Here is a 24,831-nt window from a genome sequence, read left to right on the forward strand (position 1 = left end):
GTGCAAAAGCTGTTCTGACAACATTCACAGCCCAATAAGCAGCACAGTGACAGCAGTGTAGTTGTGTTTGTGGGTCAGAGGAAATCTCATGTTCCAGCCATGTGATCCAGAACAACCCATGTGAGTGAAGGACAGACTGCAGCACTGATAAAAATGTCAGTTTGAGATGAATTCACAGGCATCAGTGTGTCAGTGGAACTGAAGGTGAACTGTTTGAGAGCTGAACACTGACAGGACTTTGTTTGCATGATGGAAACATGATGAAGAACAACATGACAAACTAAATCCATCATGTCAGAAGACAGAGTGGGAAAAGAATGAAAGTCAGCAGAAATTCAGCTCCATTATTGAATGAAGTCAAACACATTGAAGAGTTGGATCAGAGTTGAGGAGCTGTGTGGATTTGTAGTTGTGCATTTTCATCCCAGCTCTTAAACAACAGATAACAGTGTGTGTTACTAAATTCACCACCAAGCTGAATGTGTTTGTGGGAACATGAATGTTTTTTAGTCTTTCTGCATCATGTGACCCCGATTTTAATCATCTGCTGTCAGATTCAAATCAAGAATCATGAAACCACACAGCAGCTTCAGCTGAGCTGTCAGTCAGCAGCAGCGGTCTTATCTGTGGGCCGCAGGGGCTGATGGGAGCTCTGAGGAGCTGTTAGAAAACACGTGGCCCTGGTCTGATCTCACAGCTCGTCCTTGTTTGGCCTCAGCTGCATCAGAGCGCCACTTCTCCCCAGGTTCACCAGAGGAAACACCACTGCACAAAATGCTTTTCCTCCCAGCTGCTGCTCTGTGCTGTCTGTGTTCAGGTGAGTGTTTCCAGCCAATCAGGAGCCAGCAAACTCCACCTGGTACACACACTGTCACACTGACCTTCATCTGTCTGTTTGTGTCTCTACAGCGCTGGTTGCCATGGCAGCACAGCTGATCAAGGACCAGTGAACACTGACCAGGAGAGTTGGTCAAAGTGTCTCCTTCAGCTGTGGAACTGACCAGTGTGATGAAAACTGGATATACTGGTACCAGAAGAAAGAAGCAGAAACATTCACAGTGATTCTGGATATTAATAAAGATAGTGGTGATGATTAGAAAGGTTATGGTCATCCTCAAAAAGATGATTTCTCAGCTGTGAATAAACAGAACGGCTGTGAGAGAGCAGTAAACCACAGCCCAGGTTCACATATTTCACCTCCATCTCAGACAGAGTCACAAACATACTGAGCTGAGGGAGTTTCTTCCTCTCTGCTGTCTTTATTTATTTAAACTTTTATTCAACTTTTTCTTATTATTAAGAGAAGTTTTCTGAGGGTTCAAAGATAAAAACTGTGAACATTGCAAAGATTTGTTCTGGAAAATGATCCAAATGAAACTTCAATTCACCATAAATAAAAGCAAGACATTTTAAAGACATTTATTTAATACTGAATGTTTTCATTCAAATGTCCAGATAAATATGAATCTCCTGCTTTGTGCTGCTGCTGGAATAAAGTCCATTCCTCCATTAAAAAGTTTAATGAGCTCTTCATGAAAACACTTCAAGCAGCACTTGTTGTTTAACAGCTTTCAGCAGATTTCACCACATCATTTCACTTTATTCCATTTTAAAAGACAGATCTTGGACTGATCTCAGGTCAGGATTTTGTCCTTCTAGCAGCAGCTTATCAGGACGCTGATTTTGTTGGACAGATGTTCATCAGTTTCCTGTGGATGTTTCTGCTTCCCAGAGGATGAATCCAGAGTGCACTGAGACTGAGGCAGGAGCAGGAAAACTTCCTAAATTCATGTGAAGTCTTTGTCCCACATTACAGCTCAGAAACAGAACACATGCACAGTGAGGGCATGATGCTCAACACGTTTCTCAAAGCATTTACACAAGGACATTCATTATGTGCTGATAGTGATATGATTTCCTTCCCCTGACACTGAAATAACAATCATCTTTAAGTGATTTCAGGTCACTTTTAGATCCATCAGCTCCACAGTTTTATATCTCTACATGTTAAGTTGAAGGCAGCTTTCACAGCGAGCTATGTGGCAAATATCTGGGAAACAACTGAGACTAACAGCCTGAAACATCCAGTTTCTACAAAGATAGCTCATATACACAGTTCTGTGGAATGTTTCTGTACAGTCATCATGGACATTAATGTCACTTCCATTTAGTCATTTAGCAGATGCTTTGATCCAAAGTGACTCACAGGTGAGGAAACAACATCCCAGTGCAGTCAGGCATACCTCTCATTCCCCTGTATTTGTGTCCATCCTCCAGACTCCTGTGGATCCTTTTTACCTCACGCTAAAAAAGCCAATATCACAGACGGAGAAAAGTTAGATCATGAGAGAGAAAAAAACTCTTGAAACTTTCTGTGAACAAAGCAAGGAGGTCAATAAATAAGTCTACACCTCATTACAGTGGTTAATATTTCTGTCTGAATACGTTTTTGTTTGCATCTGTGTGGTTGTGGACATTTTTGATCTAAGGGAACTTCAGATTGAAACCTCGCCAGTGAAGAACTGAATGTAGCACAACGTGTTGGTGTAAAAGACCACTCTGATGCTTAGAAGTCCATACTCCCACCAACTAGTTTAAAGCTGAATAATGCTTTCAGATGAGAGATGAAACGTCTTCAACAACCAAGAAGAAGAAGAAGTTGCCCTTATTCAGGCTCTTACCCACAAAGTGTCACCGTGAGGAGCCCCCTTTCCAATCAGTAAACCTTCTTCTAAAAAAGTAGCCCTGAACAGCTGCCTCCAGCTCCTCTGAGGGACACACCTGCTGAACTGGTCATTGACATTAAAATAAAAAGGCTGCAGACAGACCAAAACTCCTGCTTTGGAGATGAACCCTCTGTGTAATGCTTCTCACAGTTCATGAAGCAATATTATAAAATAACAATGATTTTAAGCATCTGTAATTATACTGGGGCAGCTGCTTATCTGAAGTGTTGCATATGTCACTGTGATCTATGTTATTAATGTCCAAAGACATGTGAGCTGTGTTTAGATTTAGCCAAAAGCTGAAGTGGAGAAGAAGATCTTGGAATAAAGAAAGAGGAAAGGATGGTGCACAGTTTTTACAGTAATGAATGACACACAGTGGTTCCAACGGCGCCCTGGAGCTGTTCACATCTGGTCTTAACATGATCAGAAAAGTGAACTAAGTACATCTTTGAACACGTTCAACAACGATTCAGCAGCTCCTTTCTCCACCTCTCAGCCAAACTCTGTAGTTCTTGTGATGAGAGATTTCAACTCGTGTAACCTCTCCCAGGAACTGACGAGCTCCAAACAGCTGGTGACATGCGCCATGCAGGACAGCAACACACTGGACCACTTCTACTCCACCATAAAACCCTCATACCGCTCCATCCCCCACGCTGCCCTTGGACACTCCGACCACTGCATCATACAGATGGTCCCCACATACAGGCAGGAACTGAGAAGGGCCAAACCATCCAGGACTACAGCAAGGAGGTGGACTCCAGAGGCAAGGGACATGCTTCAGGACTGCATGGAGTCTACTGACTGGGAGTCACTGAGGGGCCCTGAGGATGACGACGGCAGCTTTTCTGACACTGTATGTTCCTGCATCAGCTTCTGTGAGCAGGTCTGCCTCCCAACCAAAACCATCACAAGGTACAATAACCAAAAGCCCTGGTTCTCCAAGCAGCTCAGAGAGCTCAGGCGCCGGAAAGAGCAGGCGTACAGAGAGGGTGACATGGACACATTCAGGCTGGCCAGACAGGGCCTCAAGAAGGCCATCAAAAATGCTAAAGAGGACTATAGAGCCAGACTGGAGAGTGATTCAGGCACCAACGACCCTGGTTGGTAGAAGCCCTGGGGTCGCCCCCTCCCCCAGACTAGCTGATGATCTCAACACCTTCTACACCAGGTTTGAGAGACCCCCTGCTGCTTTATTGTCTCCAACCCCCCCCCCCTTCTCTCTCTCTCTCACAGACACTGAGAGCTCACCGCCACCCACTTCTCATCCCCTTATCACATATGTGTATGATGAAATAGTTTTTAACGTATTCTGTGTGTAAATTCTCCCAGAAAGGTAGCATCATATGATATGGCAGGTTGTGTGTATTTTTCTGTCACTTTACTCAAAGAAAGTTAAGGCCTTAGCATGCATGAGGTGTTCTTATTGTACCCCAACTCCTTTGAACACAGTAAACACCTCACCTATGAATACATTAAGAAACAGTGAAAATACAGTTCTTGATCAGCAAACCTAATGCATCTGAAATATGTTAGATTAAGATTTACCTTAACAGGACATATCAAATCAAACACGGGGGAAATCTTCCTCTTCCTAAGTGGCTCCATCCTCTTACCTATCCTTCTCTCCTCACTCTCCCTAATCTCAAAACTATCTCTCTCTCTCACTTAACTCCCCAAACTATCTCCAAATTACATTAACGCTATCCAAACTCGAGTATCCAAACTATCAAAACTCAAAGAGTGAACTGACGAAAAAAAAAAACACATTTTAAATGGAGACTGAGGGGTTTCTATGCTTAATACTCGGGCATATAAATCTGACAAAATCTGAAGCATTTACGGAAGAAGTCACGTGGTTGGGACGGGTAGTGAGGTTGCAGACAGCATCATTTTCGGCTCCTCCCCTAAATGAAGTAAACCGTCTCCTCCATTACTCCACACACGCTTCGAAATCTGGGCACATTTCGGAACATCACTACAGGAAGCTGCATGCAGGTGAGTCCAGAAAAGAATACATGTAGCGGTCAAACATCTGCAGAAATGTCTTCAAAGTGCTTTGTGTCATTGGTTTGATTCCTGCACCTGGACACGGGCAGTCAGAACATGTACTAAAGAGTAAAAAAGTTCAAATAACCTGGCTGCTATTCACATTTAGCATGTCCTGCTAATGCTAATGCTAATGCTAATGCTAATGCTAATCCGCAAACCGTTGTATTCAAAGCAGAAAGCAGAAACACAACATCAACTATAGATTTCAATAAGCCGGTCAGATGGACAAATAAAATGGAGCTTTATCCTTTTAGCTGTGTGTTAAACACATTTTCCACTAAAGCTGCAGTTTTCTAAACTTTTTTCTGTAGTTTTAAAAAATTAAAAAAAATTGATGATCAGTGTAAAATTTAGAATTGTTCTTTCCGGGATTATCTGGGTATCATTTGGCTTTTTGATAAAACTGTGGAGTGAAAACATGTGATATGATGTGTTTAATGTGTTTTAGTGTTTAAAATCTTAAAATGGGATTTAATTATGGTCTATATAAATGCTTCAATTACATTAAGAGTTTATGTTGTTTGAAGAGGAGTTATAGCATTATAATATAGATTTGTCAGTGATCCAGGAAAGTATCACAGGAGCAGTAGAACAACATCTGGAGTTAAAATGGAGCTAAAATTATCTTTATTAGGAGGATCTGTGCAACTTTTAGGAGCTGATACTCTGATCTGACCACAACACAAGATCACTTTTTACTCTTCAACTGGACACATATGTTTACCAGGTAAGATCATTTCATAATCAAATAAAGGAGATTGTAGGTTATTAAAACACTCCTTTATATTTAAATGACGGCCTCAGAATGGTCCATCTCATGTTGTTCTTCAGAGTGTCTCAGATCAGTCAGACAGCTCCTGCTGACGTGCTGTTAGCCACACAGAACTAGATCATTTCCCCACTGAACCATCACATCTTCTCAGTTTCAAGCCTCAGGCCAGACTGAAGCTCCCTGAGTGCTGAACCGTGGGCTTCAGAGTTTAACCTGTGACAAATCTGAGATTACTCTCTTACTTTTCTGGATCCATGACAGCTTCTGGAAACGAGAACAAATTTAGAAACGGAGAAAATCTGCACTTCAGTCTTTGGGATGATATTGGGACCCTTTCCTCAAACAGTATCATTGTCTTAATGTAGTAAAATGATTTAAGTTGATCATGTTACACTGACTCAGATGAGATTCATGGGCTATTGCACACAGTGGGTGTCGTTCTACAGAGTATATTATACATATATTATATTATAATTTTTTTTTCTGAATTTGATCAAAAAGCTCCAAATATTTTGAACTATGGGTCTTTAAAGAACCAGTTTAAAGTTCACAGGAATTTAAATTAAAACCACGGCAATAAGTTTAATTAAATGTGACTAGATGGTTAAAAATTGTCCACAAAGGTTTTCAAGAGAAGAAGAAAAGTGGATGTGATTTAACATGCTGCACGCCACAGCTGGATCTTATTGTATGTACTGACAGTTTCAGACAGAGTCCATCAGTCGGAGGACAAGGACCAGAATGGAGCAGCAGAACCAGGATCCAAACACCTCCACTAAGAACAGAGCCGGTTCATCCTCTGGTTCCACCGGGCTACAGGTCAGTGTGGAGGACATTAAAGACACGAGGACGAGTGTCGAGGCTCCGTGTATCGTCCGCTTGTTCTGCTTTTACTTCAAATGTGGAAAAAGTGTCAGCAAAGTATTTCCTGGTTTCATCTACCCTCTCTGATACAGATGTGCTTAGACTGAAAATGTGCTGCAGGCTGAATGATCTGCTGGAAGAAACTCAGTGGCCAGATTGTTGTTGTGGGACATTTTCTGGCTCTCAGTCTTCAGATTTGAGAGGTTCAGGAGCTTATATTCATTGTTTGTGTTTAAAGTCTCTGGATTACATGAATTAAACCTGGTGGTAGTAATACTTCTGGGTCTTTAATGGTTAGATGACAGGTTTGTAGATCTCTCTACCTCAGGGTAAAGAGTTGTTTTAGAGCGAAACAAAAGTTGAGTTAAAACTGTTTCCCTGATAGCTGTTGAGCTCAATGGCTGCAGACCTCTGGGTTGTAAGCTGGAACAAAGCGTTAGTGTAATGAATGTCATGTATTACCACCACTGTTACTTTTATTCATTTAAACCAGTGGTCATCAACCTTTTTCAGTCCAACCTCTACAAGTTGTTTAATTGAACAACTTGGACAAGACTGTGCTTCCTTCTATCATTTAGAAATATTGTAGCACAAGTTCCTTTTCAGAATTTCATCATGATAAAAAATAATTAGTGAAAGAGCAAAAAGCAAGAGTTTACTGCTTAAAAACCTGAACGTGTGTAGAACACATCAGAGCACAGTGTTGACAGCTGAGGGCACTTATAAACACACTCTCAGCATCTCAGCACGTTTGATCTGAGATATTGAGACCTGTGGCTCAGTCTATACACGTCCAGTTAGAATATGTTGGTTAGCTTAGAGAAATCTTTTCTGTGAACTTCAAAAGGATCTAATCCTTCTTCCTCTCTGTCATTGCAGAAACATATAGCCCAAGAGGGCTCCAGATGTCACTCCTGTAAATACTGTGGGAAAGTTTTCAAAAGATCATCACATCTGAGGTATCATCAGAGGCTTCACACTGGAAAGAAACCATATAGCTGTGGTCAGTGTGGGGCAGCTTTCACTACATCTTCCGATTTTAAGATACACCAACGTATTCACACAGGAGAGAAACCATACAGCTGTGGTCAGTGTGGGGCAGCTTTCACTCAATTATCTGGTCTAAAGACACACCAACGTATTCACACAGGAGAGAAACCATACAGCTGTGGTCAGTGTGGAGCAGCTTTCACTACATCTTCCGATTTTAAGATACACCAACGTATTCACACAGGAGAGAAACCATACAGCTGTGGTCAGTGTGGGGCAGCTTTCACTCAATTATCTGGTCTAAAGACACACCAACGTATTCACACAGGAGAGAAACCATACAGCTGTGGTCAGTGTGGGGCAGCTTTCACTCAATTATCTGGTCTAAAGACACACCAACGTATTCACACAGGAGAGAAACCATACAGCTGTGGTCAGTGTGGAGCAGCTTTCACTCAATTATCTGGTCTAAAGACACACCAACGTATTCACACAGGAGAGAAACCTTACAACTGTAGTCAGTGTGGAGCAGCATTCACAACATCTTCCTATCTTAAGATACACCAACATATTCACACAGGAGAGAAACCATACAGCTGTAGTCAGTGTGGAGCAGCATTCACAACATCTTCCTATCTTAAGAAACACCAACGTATTCACACAGCAGAGAAACCATACAGCTGTGGTCAGTGTGGGGCAGCTTTCACTCAATTATCTGGTCTAAAGACACACCAACGTATTCACACAGGAGAGAAACCATACAGCTGTAGTCAGTGTGGAGCAGCTTTCACTCAATTATCTGGTCTAAAGACACACCAACGTATTCACACAGGAGAGAAACCATACAGCTGTGGTCAGTGTGGAGCAGCTTTCACTCAATTATCTGGTCTAAAGACACACCAACGTATTCACACAGGAGAGAAACCATACAGCTGTAGTCAGTGTGGATCAGCTTTCACTCAATTATCTGGTCTAAAGACACACCAACGTATTCACACAGGAGAGAAACCTTACAGCTGTGGTCAGTGTGGAGCAGCTTTCGCTACATCTTCCCATCTTAAGACACACCAACGTATTCACACAGGAGAGAAACCATACAGCTGTGGTCAGTGTGGAGCAGCTTTCACTCAATTATCTGGTCTAAAGACACACCAACGTATTCACACAGGAGAGAAACCATACAGCTGTAGTCAGTGTGGATCAGCTTTCACTCAATTATCTGGTCTAAAGACACACCAACGTATTCACACAGGAGAGAAACCTTACAGCTGTGGTCAGTGTGGGGCAGCTTTCGCTACATCTTCCCATCTTAAGACACATCAACGTATTCACACAGGAGAGAAACCTTACAGCTGTGGTCAGTGTAGAGCAGGTTTTGCTCAATTATCCAGTCTAAAGACACACCAACATACTCACACTGCGGATAAATTATTGGTTTAAATCAACAATATATTTTACGGCAGATAAGAAAGCATTCACCTGGGAGCAGCAACAGGAACTACCAATCAGAAGAATTTCCCTTGTTCAGATTAAAAATCTTCTTTTTGGATTACCACCTTCTCTTGTCAGGGCTTTTATTCTGAATGTTCTGTGGGTAGCACATGTTTGAAGAGTCATTGAAAGTGCTTTATAATTTGTTGGGATAGTTGGGAACTATGGACGGATCTCCCACTGTTCAAGATAAATATGGCATCAGTTCTGAGTTGATAGACAGAACAATATCAGTGCCTTGAGATGACATTGTTTTAATTTGGCGCTATATGAATAAAACTGAATTGAATTGAAAATGCAATCTTTTTAAAAGTAGATACACATTTTATGCTATTATACTGAACATGTATGTTTTGTTTAAAGTTAAAATTCACAAAGTAGCTGTGCACCAGCTGTGGGTATGTTTGTAAACATACAACATCTTTAGAAGCAATATATCATTTCAGTTTGATGTAAAGTCTAGCTTTACACTTGTTTGTATTTCATTGTTCTGCATTTTATTAAAGGTTAGATGTCAACATTTCTCATGCGTTTCATCTTCTTGCTACAGAGATATTTAAAAAAAATTGTGTTTGGTTCTAATCTTTGTGCTAATCTTTCCCAAAGAATTTTTAACGCAGTCTGAGAAAGGTTTGGAGTTGTTCCCTGTACTTTCCAGACAGCTGTTTGATTGTCATGACTAAAGCTGAAAGTTAAGGCTGTTCCAACACTAAAAGGACACGAGGCTCAACTTCAAGCTGTGAAACTATGTCAAATGTCTGTGTTGGTGTCATGAAAATTCTCTCAAAATGAGGCTCAGAGTCGCTGGAGACAATACCAAACATTTATTCTCACAGCAAGGAGTCTGCATGACATATCAAGAAGCTGACACAGATTTGTCTGAGTTAAAAAAAACAAAAACAATGATACTATCGCTATTTAGTTTCCACTTTGTTTATTCTGTACATTTCTGTATATAACAGTGCTGAGCCTGAGTGAGATGGAGATTTCAATTTCCCAGAGCCAACCTCCCAAAGGGATTAATAAAGTCATCCATCCATCCTATGAGATCACTGGCCACACAAGGTTATGCGACATTCAGTCAAACAAGGATTAGACAGAAGTTGAAATAAGATAGATAAGAGGACTCTCAGTACACAGTGTCTCTTGACCCTGCAGCATCTCACACGTGGTACTTCCTTTTTGTCATAATATAACTTCATGATTTTTTTTAACATATCTCTCCTGTTTATAATAGAAAAGAGGGTGTAAATTCACAGTAGATTCATATATACACATGCATTTTTTTGTATATCTTCTACGTCATTGTCATTGTTAAACAGTTTGTTATGTTGACCTCTGTTTGTTCTTGGCTCTCAGTCTCCATGTTGCTGATCCTGGATCTGCTGAGATGTCCCAGGTCATTGTTGGCTTTGATCCTCATACATTTATTTTTGTCCTGAGAAAGAAGAAGTTCCAAAAAGAGAAACAGGGACTGCTTTTGAATTTGACATAGCCTATATCATGTCAGCGTTCATTTGGGTCTGCCGTTTTTCATTTAGTTTCAGACTTGTTATTGGATTCAAATGTTGATGAGTTTCTGTGACAGATAGGCTCCAGTCCCCCTGAAACCATGTAAAGCAAATGGAAGGATGGATAGTTTGTGGCACCTTTATTCATTCATTCCACTTCGGTATTGAAATATTTTTGTTCCATTCATTGTAAAGTTATCCTGAAGATAACAGGCAGGATTTGAACCAGCTGTTGCACCACTGGCAAGTTATGGTCTCTGTGAGGGGGTGAGCTGGTTCGTAGTGCAATTATTGATGAATGTAATTGGCAGATTGTCTATGATCAATATTATGTGTAATTGTACCTTATTTATTGATTGTTTAACTGAAAATGGGTATTTTGAGTCTCGCACTATAACAAATATGACAGCACTTCAATGAATTCTCTATAATGAATTAGTTTTCTAACGAGTTTCATAAAAAAATCATGAAAATATTGACTGTCTGTCCTTCCAGAAACTTACATTCCACAGCTTTGAATAAGGTATTTGATATGATACCTTTTTAATCCACCTGGGAATATGACAGTATCATAATTATGATTGTATGAGCACAGTGGTCGATCCTGTAACGCCTATTGTTCAATCTGTACATGTGCCCATCAGGCCAGCTAATACGCAGCTATCATGTGTCCTACCACAACTATGCAGATGACACTCTGACCTACGTGTCACTGACGGCAGAAGAACACGGGCCTGTAGATACATTGTGTCACTGCATCGAACAGATCAGTGTGTGGATTCATAACAATTTTCTCCAGACAAAACTGAAATCATTGTCTGTGGCCCACAGAAACAAAGAGACAGTGTTATCGGTCACCTTGAGACTCTCCTCTAAAACCTTATAATCAGGTTAGAAATATAGGGGTAATATTGAACTCAGACCTGAACTTTAACAGCCACATTAAATCAATAACATCAGCAGCTTTTTACCATCTAAAAAACATGGCCAGAATCAAAGGAATAGTGTCTAAACCAGACTTAGAAAGACTAATCCATGCATTTGTCTCCAGCAGGTTAGACTACTGTAACGGCCTGCTCACTGGGCTCTAAACAGGCTGTAAGACAGCTGCAGTACATCCAGAACACTGCTGCTCGAGTCCTGACTAGAACCAGGAAATACGACCATATTAGTCCAGTGCTTAGGTCTCTGCTCTGGCTTCCTGTCGCTCAGAGAATAGACTTTAAAACAGCTCTACTCCTGTACATCTCTGACATGTTAGAGCCATATGAACCAGCTGGGACTCTGAGAACCTCAGGGAGGGGTTTCCTGCTGGTGCCCAGAGTCAGGATTAAACAAGGTGAGGCTGTTTATGCTCCTAAAATCTGGAACAGTCTTCCAGAAGATGTGAGACAGGTCTCAACTCTGACTATGTTTAAATCCAGGCTGAAAACAGTTCTATTTAGCTGTGACAACTGAAAGTATTTATCAGCACTCTTCACTTTTCATTCAATTGATTAATGATTATTTTTTTGTTTTATGGAATTATTTTATTTGCCTTCTTGTGATTTTATGTAGCTGTAAAACACTTTAAATTGCCTTGTGTACGAATTGTGCTCTACAAATAAACTTGCCTTGCCACATGAAACACAATTGATGTCATTTATTCACTTGCTACTGTACTGTTTGCTACCAACAATCAAAGTATAATTAATTTGATTTAAAGCATATTTGTGAGAGTGATCTTTTTTTTCAATGCCATTTATGCTTTTTACAGAACAATTGATATATTTAAGGATGGTTGAAGGCTTGTTAAAAGTAGTTAAATATTTCTGAAGTCGATTCTTATCTGTTTACATGTGCAAAATGATGTAATATTGTTTTACATGTGCTTAGTTGGAGAAAGTTGGAGAGCAAACTCCAACAAAACAACATGAGGGAGGTGTGGAGTTTTTTCATCGGTGGCCATGAAAAAAAGAGTGGCCAGGGAATGAAAGGAGGCCACTGAGTGAAACTTGTTCTTTAACCCCTCTAACTCCTGATCCCTTACCATCTACCTCAACCTTATCTTACCTTATGTCTGCATCTGTGTTCCAAATCTTCAACAATCACAAAAACAGTGAATGATATTACAGAACTCATGCTTCATGCTTATAGCAGCAGTTTTATTGAACAAAGTGCATGAAATTGGGAACTTTAAAATAAACTACAGTGTAATACAAAGTGTCATTAAACCTGGCTAAGAATGAAAATTCAAACGTTTTATTATACTAAGCTGCTGACATCAAAGCACGACAATTTAAAACTTGATTCAAATCTTTGTATAAAATTTAAAAACGATTTCAATCAACTGAAGTGAACCACAGCACAGCAGTAAGTCAAATAGGATATTTTACACAGCAGTAAAGTTGTTTTGAACATGAAAAAATCACATTTATAAAAATATAAAACTATTTACAATTACTATGTACATATCATTTCTATATGTACAGTGAGTTATTACAGAATATTTACAGATTGTTAAGGCTTATTTACATCTCAGTCTACAGCTGAGGTGAAGTCTTATAGCATAAACTCTGTTGTTCAGACCTTTTGATGAGGACATCATCTTTACGGGGCAGAATGTCTTTCTCTTGTATCTTCTGTGTCCCTGTGTTAGTCGGTGTGTTGTTTTTAACTTCTTTAACAGATAAACCGTCGAAGTTGTTGGCAAAAACAATGTCCAAATTTCGCTCGCACCGTCTCTTCGCTTTCTCTGACATGTGATCGGCTGCCTGCCTGGTGAGTCCGGCGAAGCTATTGGTAGTCTACGGTCAAAGGTCAGTGGGCCACCTGATTGGTCGGTGAACAGAGCGATTCAATTGGTTTTCTACGGTCGCTCTCCCCAAATGTGGGAATCTCAGCTGCATAATTTGTGGTAGTGGGGGACTGCGTTCGCGCTATCCCCTGAGAAACTTGTTTGAAGAAAAATATCAATTCTGAGAGCTTAATGTAGTTACAGTTACATTGAGCAGTTTTTCACATCAGTTTACATCGGTTCAATCTTGATGCTTTACTTGTTTTTTTTACTGAATTCAACTTGTTTTTACTTTTAATGGCATCAGATCACAACAAATATTAATTGTTGGGGAGACTGGAGCATGGAAAAGCTCCAGTGGAAACAGCATCCTGGGAAGAGATGAATTCACTGCAGAGATCAGTTAGTCCTCAGGTAACACAGAAGCTCCACTCTGCTTTGGGATTTTAGCTTTTAACTGCAGAACTGTTCATATACAAGCTGAACCAGAGGAAAGTGGAGTTGAAAGATGAGACTATTGTGCGAATTAGTGTTTCACGTATGTTTTTAAAATGTGTTCAACTGTCGACTTTATGACTTTATGTTCATGCATTTAGCTTTTATCCAAAGCAACTTACAAATGAGGATATAACGATGCAGCTAACAGCAAAGCTAACAATAAGCTACATAGAAGGAACACCATTAGCCAGGCTCTGTCAGAGGTGACAGTGTAGAAATGGAGTGCAGGCATAGAGGGAAGCACAGTTTAAGTGGCAGATTATATTTATACACCTGAACAAGGACTTGAACCCTGGATCCTCAAATTAGATGTCTGAAGCAGGGGAGCAATAGTCTGTATTTGAGGCAGAAGAAGAGGGAAAAGGGGGAAGGAGAAAAATGAAGAAAAAGAAGACATTTTGAGAAAATGAGTGGAAAAAAATGGAAGGAACTTGTAGTTATTTGTGTTTCTGCTGTCCATTTCAAGTAAAAGCAGAGAGTCTGGTGTATTCATTTGAGAAATCTAACCTAACATGGCACTCTGCTGTAGAATATTGTAGGAGGCTCTCGATCCAAAGGTCGCCGGTTCGATTCCACCATTGGACATGAGACAAACTTTTACCAAGTGTTATCAAATGTAACTAAATGTACTTTTATATTAATTTTTACATTTATGAATTGAGTACTGCAACAATGTAGTCGTCTTCTATGAATGAGTTGAAAAAACTGAAGACACTCACTGAAATGTAACAAATTTATTACTAATTTTACACACACACAAACACTCAGAAACACATGTGAAATTAAACCTGAAGCAATAAAAACAGGAATAAATTAAATTCAAAATAGAAAAAATAAATGACAAATAACAAATAAAGTAAAAGCAATAAATGAACAAATATAGAAAATAATTAAATTTAGGAAACATTACAACAAGAGCAACAAGAGTACAATAATAATAATAAAATAAAATTAATAAATAAATGATAAATACCAAAATAAAATACATACAATAAATACACAAAAAATGTTTAAAGTTATTAATTTCTTTATTTATTAAGTAATTTAGAACAAGAAACAATATAAAATAGAATAAAAAGATAAATAAAACAAAACAAAATAAATACAATAAATGAACAAAAGAAGAAACTAATTAGAACAGTAAATTAAGACATTTTTTTCTTTTAAAACTATTTACATGCATATTGACATGTAAAGAATGATCTGAAACATTTTTTTCTTCCTCCCTCTTTCTCCTCATCTCCTGCATCCATTCTTCCAGAGACATTCTGTTATTTTTGGGACAGTATATATTCCCATAATACTGCCCATGACCATTTTCTTTTATGCGCGGCAGGTGGCACTGACGGCATTAGTTTTTTTTCCACTGTGCGGGTGCACTTACGCTCTCCGGGTTGGCGGAGGTGAGGGCAGGGGACCAGACGGCACAATCTGTTTGTTTCCAAAGGCCATTTTCTCTCAAACGTGGTAGAAACACTACTTTCCCAAAGAATGATTAAAATGGACTTTTTGATGATTAACATAAATTAAAAAGTGATAATGGCTAAATCTATCTATTATTTGTCTGTTGGAATTCTCAACAGTAGGCACGGTAACAGTTTCCGTAGTGTAGCGATTATCACGTTCGCCTCACACGCGGAAGGTCTTTATTTCATTCTTGTGTGTAGATGTATGACTGCACGTTTCTGATGGCAACATCAACATATTCATAATTATGGATAGGAGGGAGCCTCATCTGCTATTCTTGACATGCTGGAAAGAAAACAGCAAATGTTCTGCATCGGACAAAGCGGATCCCGCCCTGCGTCCTATGAGCTGTCCCCAGGCACCACTCTGGAGCTCTGTGAGAATGCATTTCCAGCAGATAATCTCTGTCGTAAAGTCATTTTTTGCAGGTTTTCAAGAGATTCTCCAATGCTGAGGTGTGAAACGGACTTTGGTGAACCACCAGCTACTCAGTGAAAATGGCACCCTCCCTGTCAGGGAATCGAACCCCATTCCTCCGCGTGACAGGTGGATTCTAACCTTTGACCAGCAAATATACAGAATGTGTTGCTTCAATTTCGTGCCAATATTAAGAATACAAGCTGTAAGAGCACCGCTGAAAAATTGACCAAAAAAAACCACTTTGCTTTAAACCTTTATGTTGTCAAGCATTTGCATGACTAAGAGCATAGTTTGCCTGTGGAAGGGGTTCCATGGTGTAAAGGTCAGCACTCTGGACTTTGAATCCAGTGATCCGAGTTTAAATCTCGGTGGAACCTTCAGGTGTGCTGTCATGGTTGTGTTCTGGAAAGGAGATGAGTGGATGAGGTTAGTCAGTTATCCAGTCACACCAGAATGTGTGATTGACCAATTCCAAAGAGAGGGCTTAAATTGGCTAATGTTGAAAAAGTGGAACTTTAAGCTGAGAGGGTCTGTGCTATTTGCCTTCTCACCTCTGGGTGTCACTAATTGAATCTATTTGGTTTCTTCTTGCATATTCATTTGCAATGCATATATTTTTCCATGCTCTCCATTTGGAATTTGGACACAGAAGCCAAAGGAGAAGGAAACAGGAAAAACAATCACATGGTAACAATCAGCAACAAGGAGAACTACTCAAAAGCCTGCATAATTAACCCGGTGCCCACCCATGGACCAACCAATCATCCAATCAAGGAGGAGCAATTTCTGCCGGCCGGGATCTGAGCGCCAACTCCATGCGGTGCGCACAAGTTGGTACTGATTTAGGAAAAAGAGGATTGTACAATTTTACTCCTTGGTATGGATACTCTTTCAAAAAAGTCCAAAAAATAAAATATGTGGTTGACAAAACTGTGTGACTCAGTCCTTCAACACAAAAGGCAGGCAAAGGAAAATCAGCTGTCCTCTCCATCTAATCATAGGAGCAAGGCAGTAACTACCATAGAGGACACCGAGGTCGTGTCCTCGGTATTTAAAATTATTATTTTTTGTTTAAATTGTGGTGATTTTATATTTGAAGAGCCAAGAGTAGCGCAGTTTAATAAAACAGTGGCTCAGTTTGGGCAGACGTGCTGCATCAACAACATACACTGTCGCTATGGTAACTACCACACAAGTCGGACTTTGATGTTGTTACCGTTAGTGAGTCAGTCAGTCTCACCAGTCACTGGAAGAGGAGCACATCAAGCTAAACATGTAGGTGGAGAGCAGTTTAGGTGGTAGATGACTGTGAGAAAAAATGCATTCTAATGTGGAGATATTTGTATTGCAGCCAGCGTCCTACTCGGATAGCAAGGAAACATGAATCAAAGTTTAATTTTGGTTAACTCCGTCAGTACCGGTCGTCAATCAATTTCCACCGGTTGAGTCAACATTCATTTTGCGATTGAAATGTCAGCGACGTCTTCGATTGAAAATGAAACGTTTATTCAGTGTTGATTTCTCAACGTTGGATGCTGAACCTGTTCTATATTTCTGCCGGATGCCGGAGCACAACGCAGCAACACTGCACAGAGCAGCTGTGCGGGACAGGAAGTCGTGCGCAGAAACAAAATAAAACACCCCTTTAATTTTCAAAATAATAATAATAAATCATTTTCTGTGGTAACTTGCCCTTACTTCATGAGTCACCATAATGGTCCTTCAAAAAGCCTTAGAATGCAACATTTTTACCTCAAATTTCAAAAGCTCTGCACCGCCCTCAAGGTTTTTTAAGATTTCTGACACATCTGAAAACATGATGTTGAAATGGAGTATTGTTTTCATTTCTATCAGTTTAGTATTTGACTGTGTTTATAGATTCAAGAGTTTTATTTGTCACATACATAATCATACATAGTACAATGTGCAGTGAAATTTTCTTTTTACCTGCTACCAAGAATTAAGGATAAGAATTTAAATATAAATATGTCGAATAAAAAAAAACCTTGGCACAATAATTCCACCCAAAATTAGAAAATAAGAAAAATGCTTCAGTAAAAATGTGTTGAGTGTAGGGTATTAAAATATAAGTGTAAAAATGTACAATATTAACAATATTATTGACGTTAGCATTAAGGTTTTTTATATTCTTCACTAAAGGGAAAACAGGACAGGGAGGAAAAGGCTGAGCCAAACCAAGCTCATCTTTGGGCCAAGCAGCAAGAAGAGGAGCAGTGATAGAGGGAGAGCAGGTACTATAAAAGGAAGAGACTATGCCAGACCTGTGTATGTTTTAAATGTCAGATGTATAATGCAGGATAATTGAAGTAATGTGTAAGATTATAATAGAAATATGTTCAAAAGATGGTTTTCCTTAACAAGAGTGAACAGATTAGACACTATCATCAACATGATAGTGTAATAGGGCTTGGGTATCTATTTTAAATACTGAAGGAAATATGAAGCATTTGTATATATTATCCCTCTGTCCCAGGACAGTTCATTCCTTTTTATTCCTAATCCATGACTTGATGAAATTCATTCTCCAGTTTTACATTGTAACTCATTTACAAATCATTTAGGATGAGGCTGATGTTCTCTGATAACAAACAAAACAAATAAGCCTAAAAGTCATTATGATGTTGTTTTTGTTCCTTTAAGACTCTGAAAATGGCCAGATTTAAATAATGGAATTAAAAAAATTTCCAGGGGAGCCCCTGAACCCGACTAGAAGTTCTGACTCATGACCTCAGTATTTTTTGGGCCTCTGAATCTAAAACCTCACTCAGGTAAAAGAATCAAAGTGTCATCAGCAACATTTACTAACACTTCCACCAGTAAAAGTATTTATTCTGCAGAGCAGCTCTCAGTGTTTGCTGTTAGATATAAAGTTGCCTGTTTGACAGTTTAAAGTGGCTGCACGTGCACTTTTTCTACCATCCAAGTACTAACCAGGCCCGACCCTGCTTAGCTTCCTAGATCTGACGAGATCGGGTGTGTTCAGGGTGGTATGGCCTTAAGCGAGAGAATCAGTCACAAATCAGTTTTTTATAGATGCTGAAACAACATCTATTACTGTGTTCTGACTTCTAAAATATAATGTAACTGTTTAAAAATGAGCAATTTGTGATGATATCATCTAACTAAGCAGCCTCGGTCTCTCTGTGTGACGCTGAACACAAAACTACACACAGGGAACAGAAGAGGTCGACAGACACTAAGTTATCTGAGAGTCTCACTTTCAGCTGCAGAGAACCAACACGAGAGAGAAGAACATGTGCAGAATCAAAATCAGCCTCTCAAGCCAATTACGTGAAAAAATAAAAGGAATATATGGTTCCTGCAGCTATATAATAGATATTTGTTACAGTGACTCAAACAGGCCTAACGTTAGCCTGTTCGGGCCATGGTTAAAGCGAGTTTGGGCGGTTTCCCACCATAGTCCTGTGATTTTCTTAAAACCTTTTTACAGTTCCAAAGCCTAATTACTTTGAAAGTCCCACATTTGAAATGTTGTAGCACGAGTTTTCCGTTTTCACCAAGTTGACAGGATGGGATTTTGGCCGGACTTTCAAATTTGCAACGTGGAAATAACGTTTTTTCAGTGAACGCAGCATGAATGTGTCTGACGCAGAGAGGAGGATAAATGAGCTTCATAATGCACTGGCGCTGTCTTTCCTTGGAGAAATGGTGAAGTTTTTTTTTTTTACTTTGAATACAGTGTGGGTGAAGGAAAAATATGTCACGCGAATGAAAGCAACAGTTGTTTATGAGTACATTAAACGTCAGGGCTGCAGCCATAGTTAGATTTCCATGGAGCAGGGGAGTCGTTTGCTCCGTGTTCATTTGACTCAGTCTGAGTCTGCAGAGAAGCTGCGGCTGCGCACCGGTCTGTAGCCCCACAGAGTGCAGGGATGAACGGCTCCTCTCCTGGTCCTTCTCCCTCTATGATAAACTGTAAGTCACGTATAATGGGCCCGTGACCAAAATGAGTGAGAAATCTGCTCATTCTTTATTTTTGAAATGATAAAAAAGGGGAAACCCCTCTTAATCTCCAGGTTTACTGTAGGACCAAACATGTGTTTCAGTGTCAGATGTTGGGAATTTGTTTGACTTGTGTAAATCGCTCAGGAAGCATGACAACAGCCAACCAGCTGGGAAATGCTTGCTATCCAAATCTTGCATCCTTCTCTGGGTTCCCTTGTTCATGTTGTAACTTCTCTTCATTTGAAGGTGACTCAAATATAAACACAGATTATCCCAACATTTCACACACATGGACTTTAAGAAAATGTGTTCATTGTCAGAGCTTCTTGTGCCATGATAGTTAATGTTAATGTCATTTTTCCAGTTCCCTCAAGTACTTAAAACACAGTCGGACTTTGGTCACTTTTTGGGGTCTAAGTTGTTTTCCAATGTGCAATTTTACTGTCAAAAGTATTTTTAAACCTCTGATTTTTTTTAAAGAAATCTGTGACGATTTAAGTTTTGATTCATGTCTTGTCTCGTCAGAGATACAGACCTGAACAATGTACATCTCCAATGTACATTGTTTTATTTTACCGCAGAAAGACCAGTTTCTTTTTACAGGTGAAGCAGAGATTCTTTGATCTTTGGGTAAAGTTGAGAAAGTTCTGCTGTTCAGCATCTTATTGGCAGCTTTAAATACTTCTGACTGTGTCTCTGTGGGCTCCTCTCAGGAACTGCACCAACTCCTGAAGCTGTGGACAGGTTGGAGTATACCTCCCCAGCACCTGTATGCAGGAGTTCCTCCTGAAATGACCACGCCTGTAGCCTCAGCCTGCAGGACCTGCTGAAACTGCCTCTGAAGAGCCAAAGCTAGCAGACATTCAGAGAAAAGCTCCAAGCGTCTGTTAGAAGTACAGACTTTGGCTTTGGAATGATCTGATGTGAATAATGTGAGAAACTGAGCGTCTTTAAGTTGAACATTTCAAAGTTGTAGCAGTTAGTCTGTTCCTCTGTTTCATGCTGCTCATTGAAGGCTGTGGAGCAGTGAGCCATGTTAAGGCTTTACCTCATTAACTGGAAGTGTGTGAGGTTGGTAACATTTCAGGAGAACTGAGAACAAACATTTCAATCTGAAGTTTTATGTACAAATGTTAAAGTTTGGTGAATAAAGACAATTGAACATGAAGTGTTTGGTGCACTTTTCCATCCAGCAGTGTGTGAACGTTGGTGAACTCGTCCAGTTCTGCTGTGGCTGCATCAGCTGCTGTGGTGCGGCTGCATAGATGTGGAGTGCATCCATGAAGGGAACATCGGGGTCAGGTGACCTGGCCATGTTCTCGCTCAGGTGTCCTTCAAGCTGCACTTGGGCTCCTTCAACTCGGTCCGTTTCACCTCCGAGGTCATCAGAGCCGTGTGGTCCATCCCAGTCAGTCCCACAGTCTGCCTCCACCTGAACACAAATAAAACACCATCAGAGCTTTAAGCTTATTCAATAGTTTGTAGGCTTTCTGGAGACTTAAACAAAAGCTTTGGCATCTTCAGATGTTTCACTGAAACATTTTCAGTTGCAGTTTTAAACTGAAGCTATGAAATCAGTTCTCCTCAGTATAAACATTAAGTTATGTAATCTAGCCAAATCATTTTAGGCCTTTTAAATGTATCATTTAAATAATGGCTCCTGATATGATGCACTCAGCTGTTTTAACACACCTGATCAGGATCCTGAAGGTGTCTGAATGATGTCCAAAGCTGGTGGGGAGACTGGCTGCCTGCTGCTCTCAGGCTGTGATGCTTCCAAGCATCCATGAAGAAGGCAAGTTGCCTCTGCAGCTGAGGCAGAAAAGCCCAGTGGAGAGCAAAGAGATGACTCATCATCAGGGGTCAAAAGCCCTTCTCTCTCCAGGCTGAGAAACAGAGTATGGAATGGGTCAAGGACTGGAATGGAAACATCTGTCCATCAGCGTTCTATCCTGGAAGAACAAGAGACATGATTCAGAGAAACATTCCAAGCAGGAAGAGAAGATGTTTCAGCTCTGAATTAGAACTTCTAGCTGCTGGATGTTATGACTCTACAATGAGGAAACTGATGCTCATAAGTTCAGTGATGGCTTTAGAAATGTGTGTCCAGCCTAATCTGGTCTTGGTGGAGCACTCGCCTGAAAAACTAAGTCTGAAAATGTTTGATGCTGCTGCAAATACAAACAGTTCCAACACAAGAAATAAGAAGAAGGAAAACATGTCTGAAGGTCTTTCCCCCTCAAATATACTTTACATTTAGGAAATATGAAAAAACAACAGGCTCTGAAGCAGATGACAGATGTCATTCATGCTTTGTTCAGTGTTTTCTGTCAGTAATGGAGGACAAAGCAGAGTTTGTGAATGAGGCCAGTGAGAGTCCTGCAGAGGAACAGCAGGATGAACGTTGGGGAATAATAACACTCGTTATGTGCTCTCCTGCAGAGCTTTTCTCATCGCTATGGAAACCTCACCGTTTGTTACGGACACTCCTTCCTGTAACGTGTGAGTCTGGGTTCTCTCCTCGCTGTTCCACCATGAAATGGGCGACCTCAGTATTCTCAGCAGCCTGTCAGAGCGCACAGGTGATGGCAAACCAGACGTGTTGATGGCACCAAGGAAGCTCTCCAGCACTGGAGATGCTCCATTGTTTGTTGCAGCAGACAGATGAACAGTTAAACGGCTGAAGCATCTATTCCAGCGTGAAGGACAAAGAAAAAGAAGATCTAATGCATCAGATCTAAATCTGAAGAAGGTTCATTCACAGCTTCTTTGACACAAAGCAGAGAGACTGCACTGATGCAGCTTACAGAGGACTTTCACATAAGGATCCACTTCATATCAGACTCACTTTGCAGCAGCAGTCCCCTGGCATGAAGGAATGATTTCATCATTCTGTGTCCTGTGTTTGGGGGACTTAGTTGGATTTCTGCAAAGACGGCATCCAGCTCTGCGTCACTCAGTCAGAACAACATGTCCGACCTAAACCCCAGGAACTCCACCCGGGGAGTCTCAAGGTCGCTCAGGTTAGAATTCCACACTAAGACAGACGTGATTTCATGTAGATCTCATGGACAGAGCTCGCTGCCAAACATTCCCACAATGCACTTGGGCCTAACAGGTCTGGCAGTCTTTCCCAGCAGTGGATCCACTGACCTGTATGAACTGCCTTTCTGAGCTAAAATCATCAACTGGTTCACAGCTACGAGCCCTTAACTCACTGAACAAACTACAGCTGCAGCAGTGTTGTTCAGGCTGTTCACAGCAGAGTTAAACTGCAGTTTAACTCACTGATGACAAGGTCTTCTCCTCCTGCATGATCCCATGAAGATAAACTCCTCTGACACACTGATCCACCTCCACACCTTCAGCACCACATTCACTGAAGAACCTCTGCATCCTGCACTCTGCTCAATTAATTCCTCTGTATCTTTATAGAAAGTGTCTTTCTGTCTGAGAAACACTCAGTGTTGAGCAGAAAGTTCACTCTGCACATACCTGCCTCTTTCATTCAGAAACACATTTTCAGCTTCATGGATTCATGGAGGGATGCACAGATATATCGTCCTAACATCGGTATCAGCCAATACTCGGCTTGTTATCTGCAATCGAGGAATCAGCAGAAAGGATAACATGAACCGATGGCATTGACTGATGTTGAGCTGGTGTTGCAGGAGCTTTGCCCTGAAACTGACCGGCTTGGCCTACAGTTGCAGATTCAGCAAATATCCAGTAGATGGAAGCTTAACTCCACAGCAGGCAATCTATTCTTCACAAGAACATTTTGTTTGGGTTTACAAGTACTGAAGTCATTGAGTAGGTAAGAGTTTAACTTTTGAAACTGTGACTCCATTCTTCACCCTGGGCTGGGACTCCTGCCCCTGGAAATCTCCTTGACGACACCTCCTCCTGAATCTGATGAATAGCACCAGAAGTCATCTGGGACGACCTGGCTTGGCACCTCCTTCCACCACAGGCGCAACTGCCTCGGCCGCCGGATTAGTGGCACAATGTTCAAGGAACTTAGCTTTCAGAGCAGGACCCAGACCAGCGAAGAAGCGTCGAAACTTCTCCTCTCTTTGTGCCACATCTCCATAGTCGGGAAATGCCTCCACGACCAGCAAAAACGCAGACTTGCTCAAACAGGTTGGAGGAATCCTCGCGAGCTCACCGTAGTAGTCGCCGCCATCTCCCGTCCCTCCAGCCAAGGAAACTCTGGCTTCCGTCACCAGCAAATGGAGCGGGTAGATCCACCAAACAGAGACCAACTGAACTTGACAGGGTCATGTCTCCACGCCGCGTGATGCTAACTTAGCCTCGCGCTAACTCACACAGCAAGCTAACTTCCATGGACCGGCAAAAGTCTAAACATATAAAAACATCAGCTCTGCCACCAAAGTAACCGAGCTTGCTGGGTTCATTCAACTTAACACTTTAAAATAAAAACATTAATGGAGACTGGATACTGAGTTTAACTTTCAGAACCTGCCGCCCCCGTTTTATTACTCCTCCCAGAATGCACTTTTCCAGCAGGACATTTGACATGAGAATACAATACAATACTGTCTGTTACACTTTATTATTAAGGTTAGTCATTTTAAATCAAAGAAAGGGGGATACAAGTGAAAGATATTGGTACGACTGGATTAATATAACCAAGTGTCGCTTTGAAGATACTTTGCCTCTTCACATAACGTGTCCATGGGGTGTTCATGACAGGCAGAGACACAGATGCAGCTCATACTGAGGTTAAAAAATGTGCGACATCTAGTGGTTGTTAGAATAACTGCACGTGAAAAGAAAAATGCTGGCCATGACAAAACTACTTATTTTTTTATTCTTAACCACGCTTGTTTTATAATAATAGTTTTTTGTATAACTAATGATTTAACCAAGTGAAGCTATTTTCTAAAACCAACCGGAAAGTGACAATGTTTGAAGTGAACTTGTTTGTTTATGTGTAACCGTGGCGACCAACAAAATGGCGTCCGTGCGGGGGAGAGTCGCGTTATTTAAACATGGGTTTTAGGCTATACTACCTTTGTTTTGTGACTCTGACCAGGTGATGTTATTGCCCAAATCCAAGTATGAATTGATAAAAATGTGTTAAAGGAAAGTGTTGATATGTTCTTAAAGAATTTTGAAGCAGAGTTGGTCTCACTTGACACAAAGTCAGTTGGTTAACAGATGAGTTCAAAGGCATTCAAAGGGGCGCTACAGATGCTAGCAAAAGCACAGGTGTGTCTGCTTGTATGAACATTGGACATCACATCAGTG

The 24,831-nt window shown here is 40.6% G+C and overlaps 2 protein-coding genes and 1 non-coding gene across 3 annotated transcripts in view; 2 read left to right on the forward strand and 1 right to left on the reverse strand.

The window, feature by feature from the left end:
• The window catches only part of LOC140294513 (protein NLRC3-like), a 1,060,349-nt gene that overhangs the window by 925,420 nt on the left and 110,098 nt on the right, over positions 1 to 24,831 (reverse strand). The window lies entirely within an intron of this gene.
• On the forward strand, positions 4,722 to 23,858 carry LOC140296285 (uncharacterized). The gene is made up of 6 exons (XM_072379711.1): positions 4,722 to 4,727; positions 7,462 to 8,764; positions 22,065 to 22,203; positions 22,476 to 22,580; positions 23,229 to 23,286; positions 23,481 to 23,858. The coding sequence occupies exons 1-6, from the start codon at positions 4,722 to 4,724 to the stop codon at positions 23,856 to 23,858; spliced, it is 1,989 nt and encodes a 662-aa protein (XP_072235812.1).
• Positions 15,876 to 15,947, forward strand: trnaq-uug (transfer RNA glutamine (anticodon UUG)). The gene has a single exon. It is a non-coding gene; the product is annotated as a tRNA-Gln (tRNA).

This window comes from Leuresthes tenuis, unplaced genomic scaffold (genome assembly GCF_036924035.1).
Source record: "Leuresthes tenuis unplaced genomic scaffold, fLeuTen1.0.hap1 SCAF_1, whole genome shotgun sequence".
NCBI lineage: Eukaryota > Metazoa > Chordata > Actinopteri > Atheriniformes > Atherinopsidae > Leuresthes > Leuresthes tenuis.

Bases quoted from the DNA above. Each gene is read 5' to 3' on its own strand.
- LOC140296285 (XM_072379711.1), top strand. The intron at 8,765-22,064 runs GTCAGTGTAGAG...GTAACGTGTGAG, and splicing joins AGAGAAACCTTACAGCTGTG to TCTGGGTTCTCTCCTCGCTG. The intron at 22,204-22,475 runs GTTTGTTGCAGC...TGGGGGACTTAG, and splicing joins AGCACTGGAGATGCTCCATT to TTGGATTTCTGCAAAGACGG.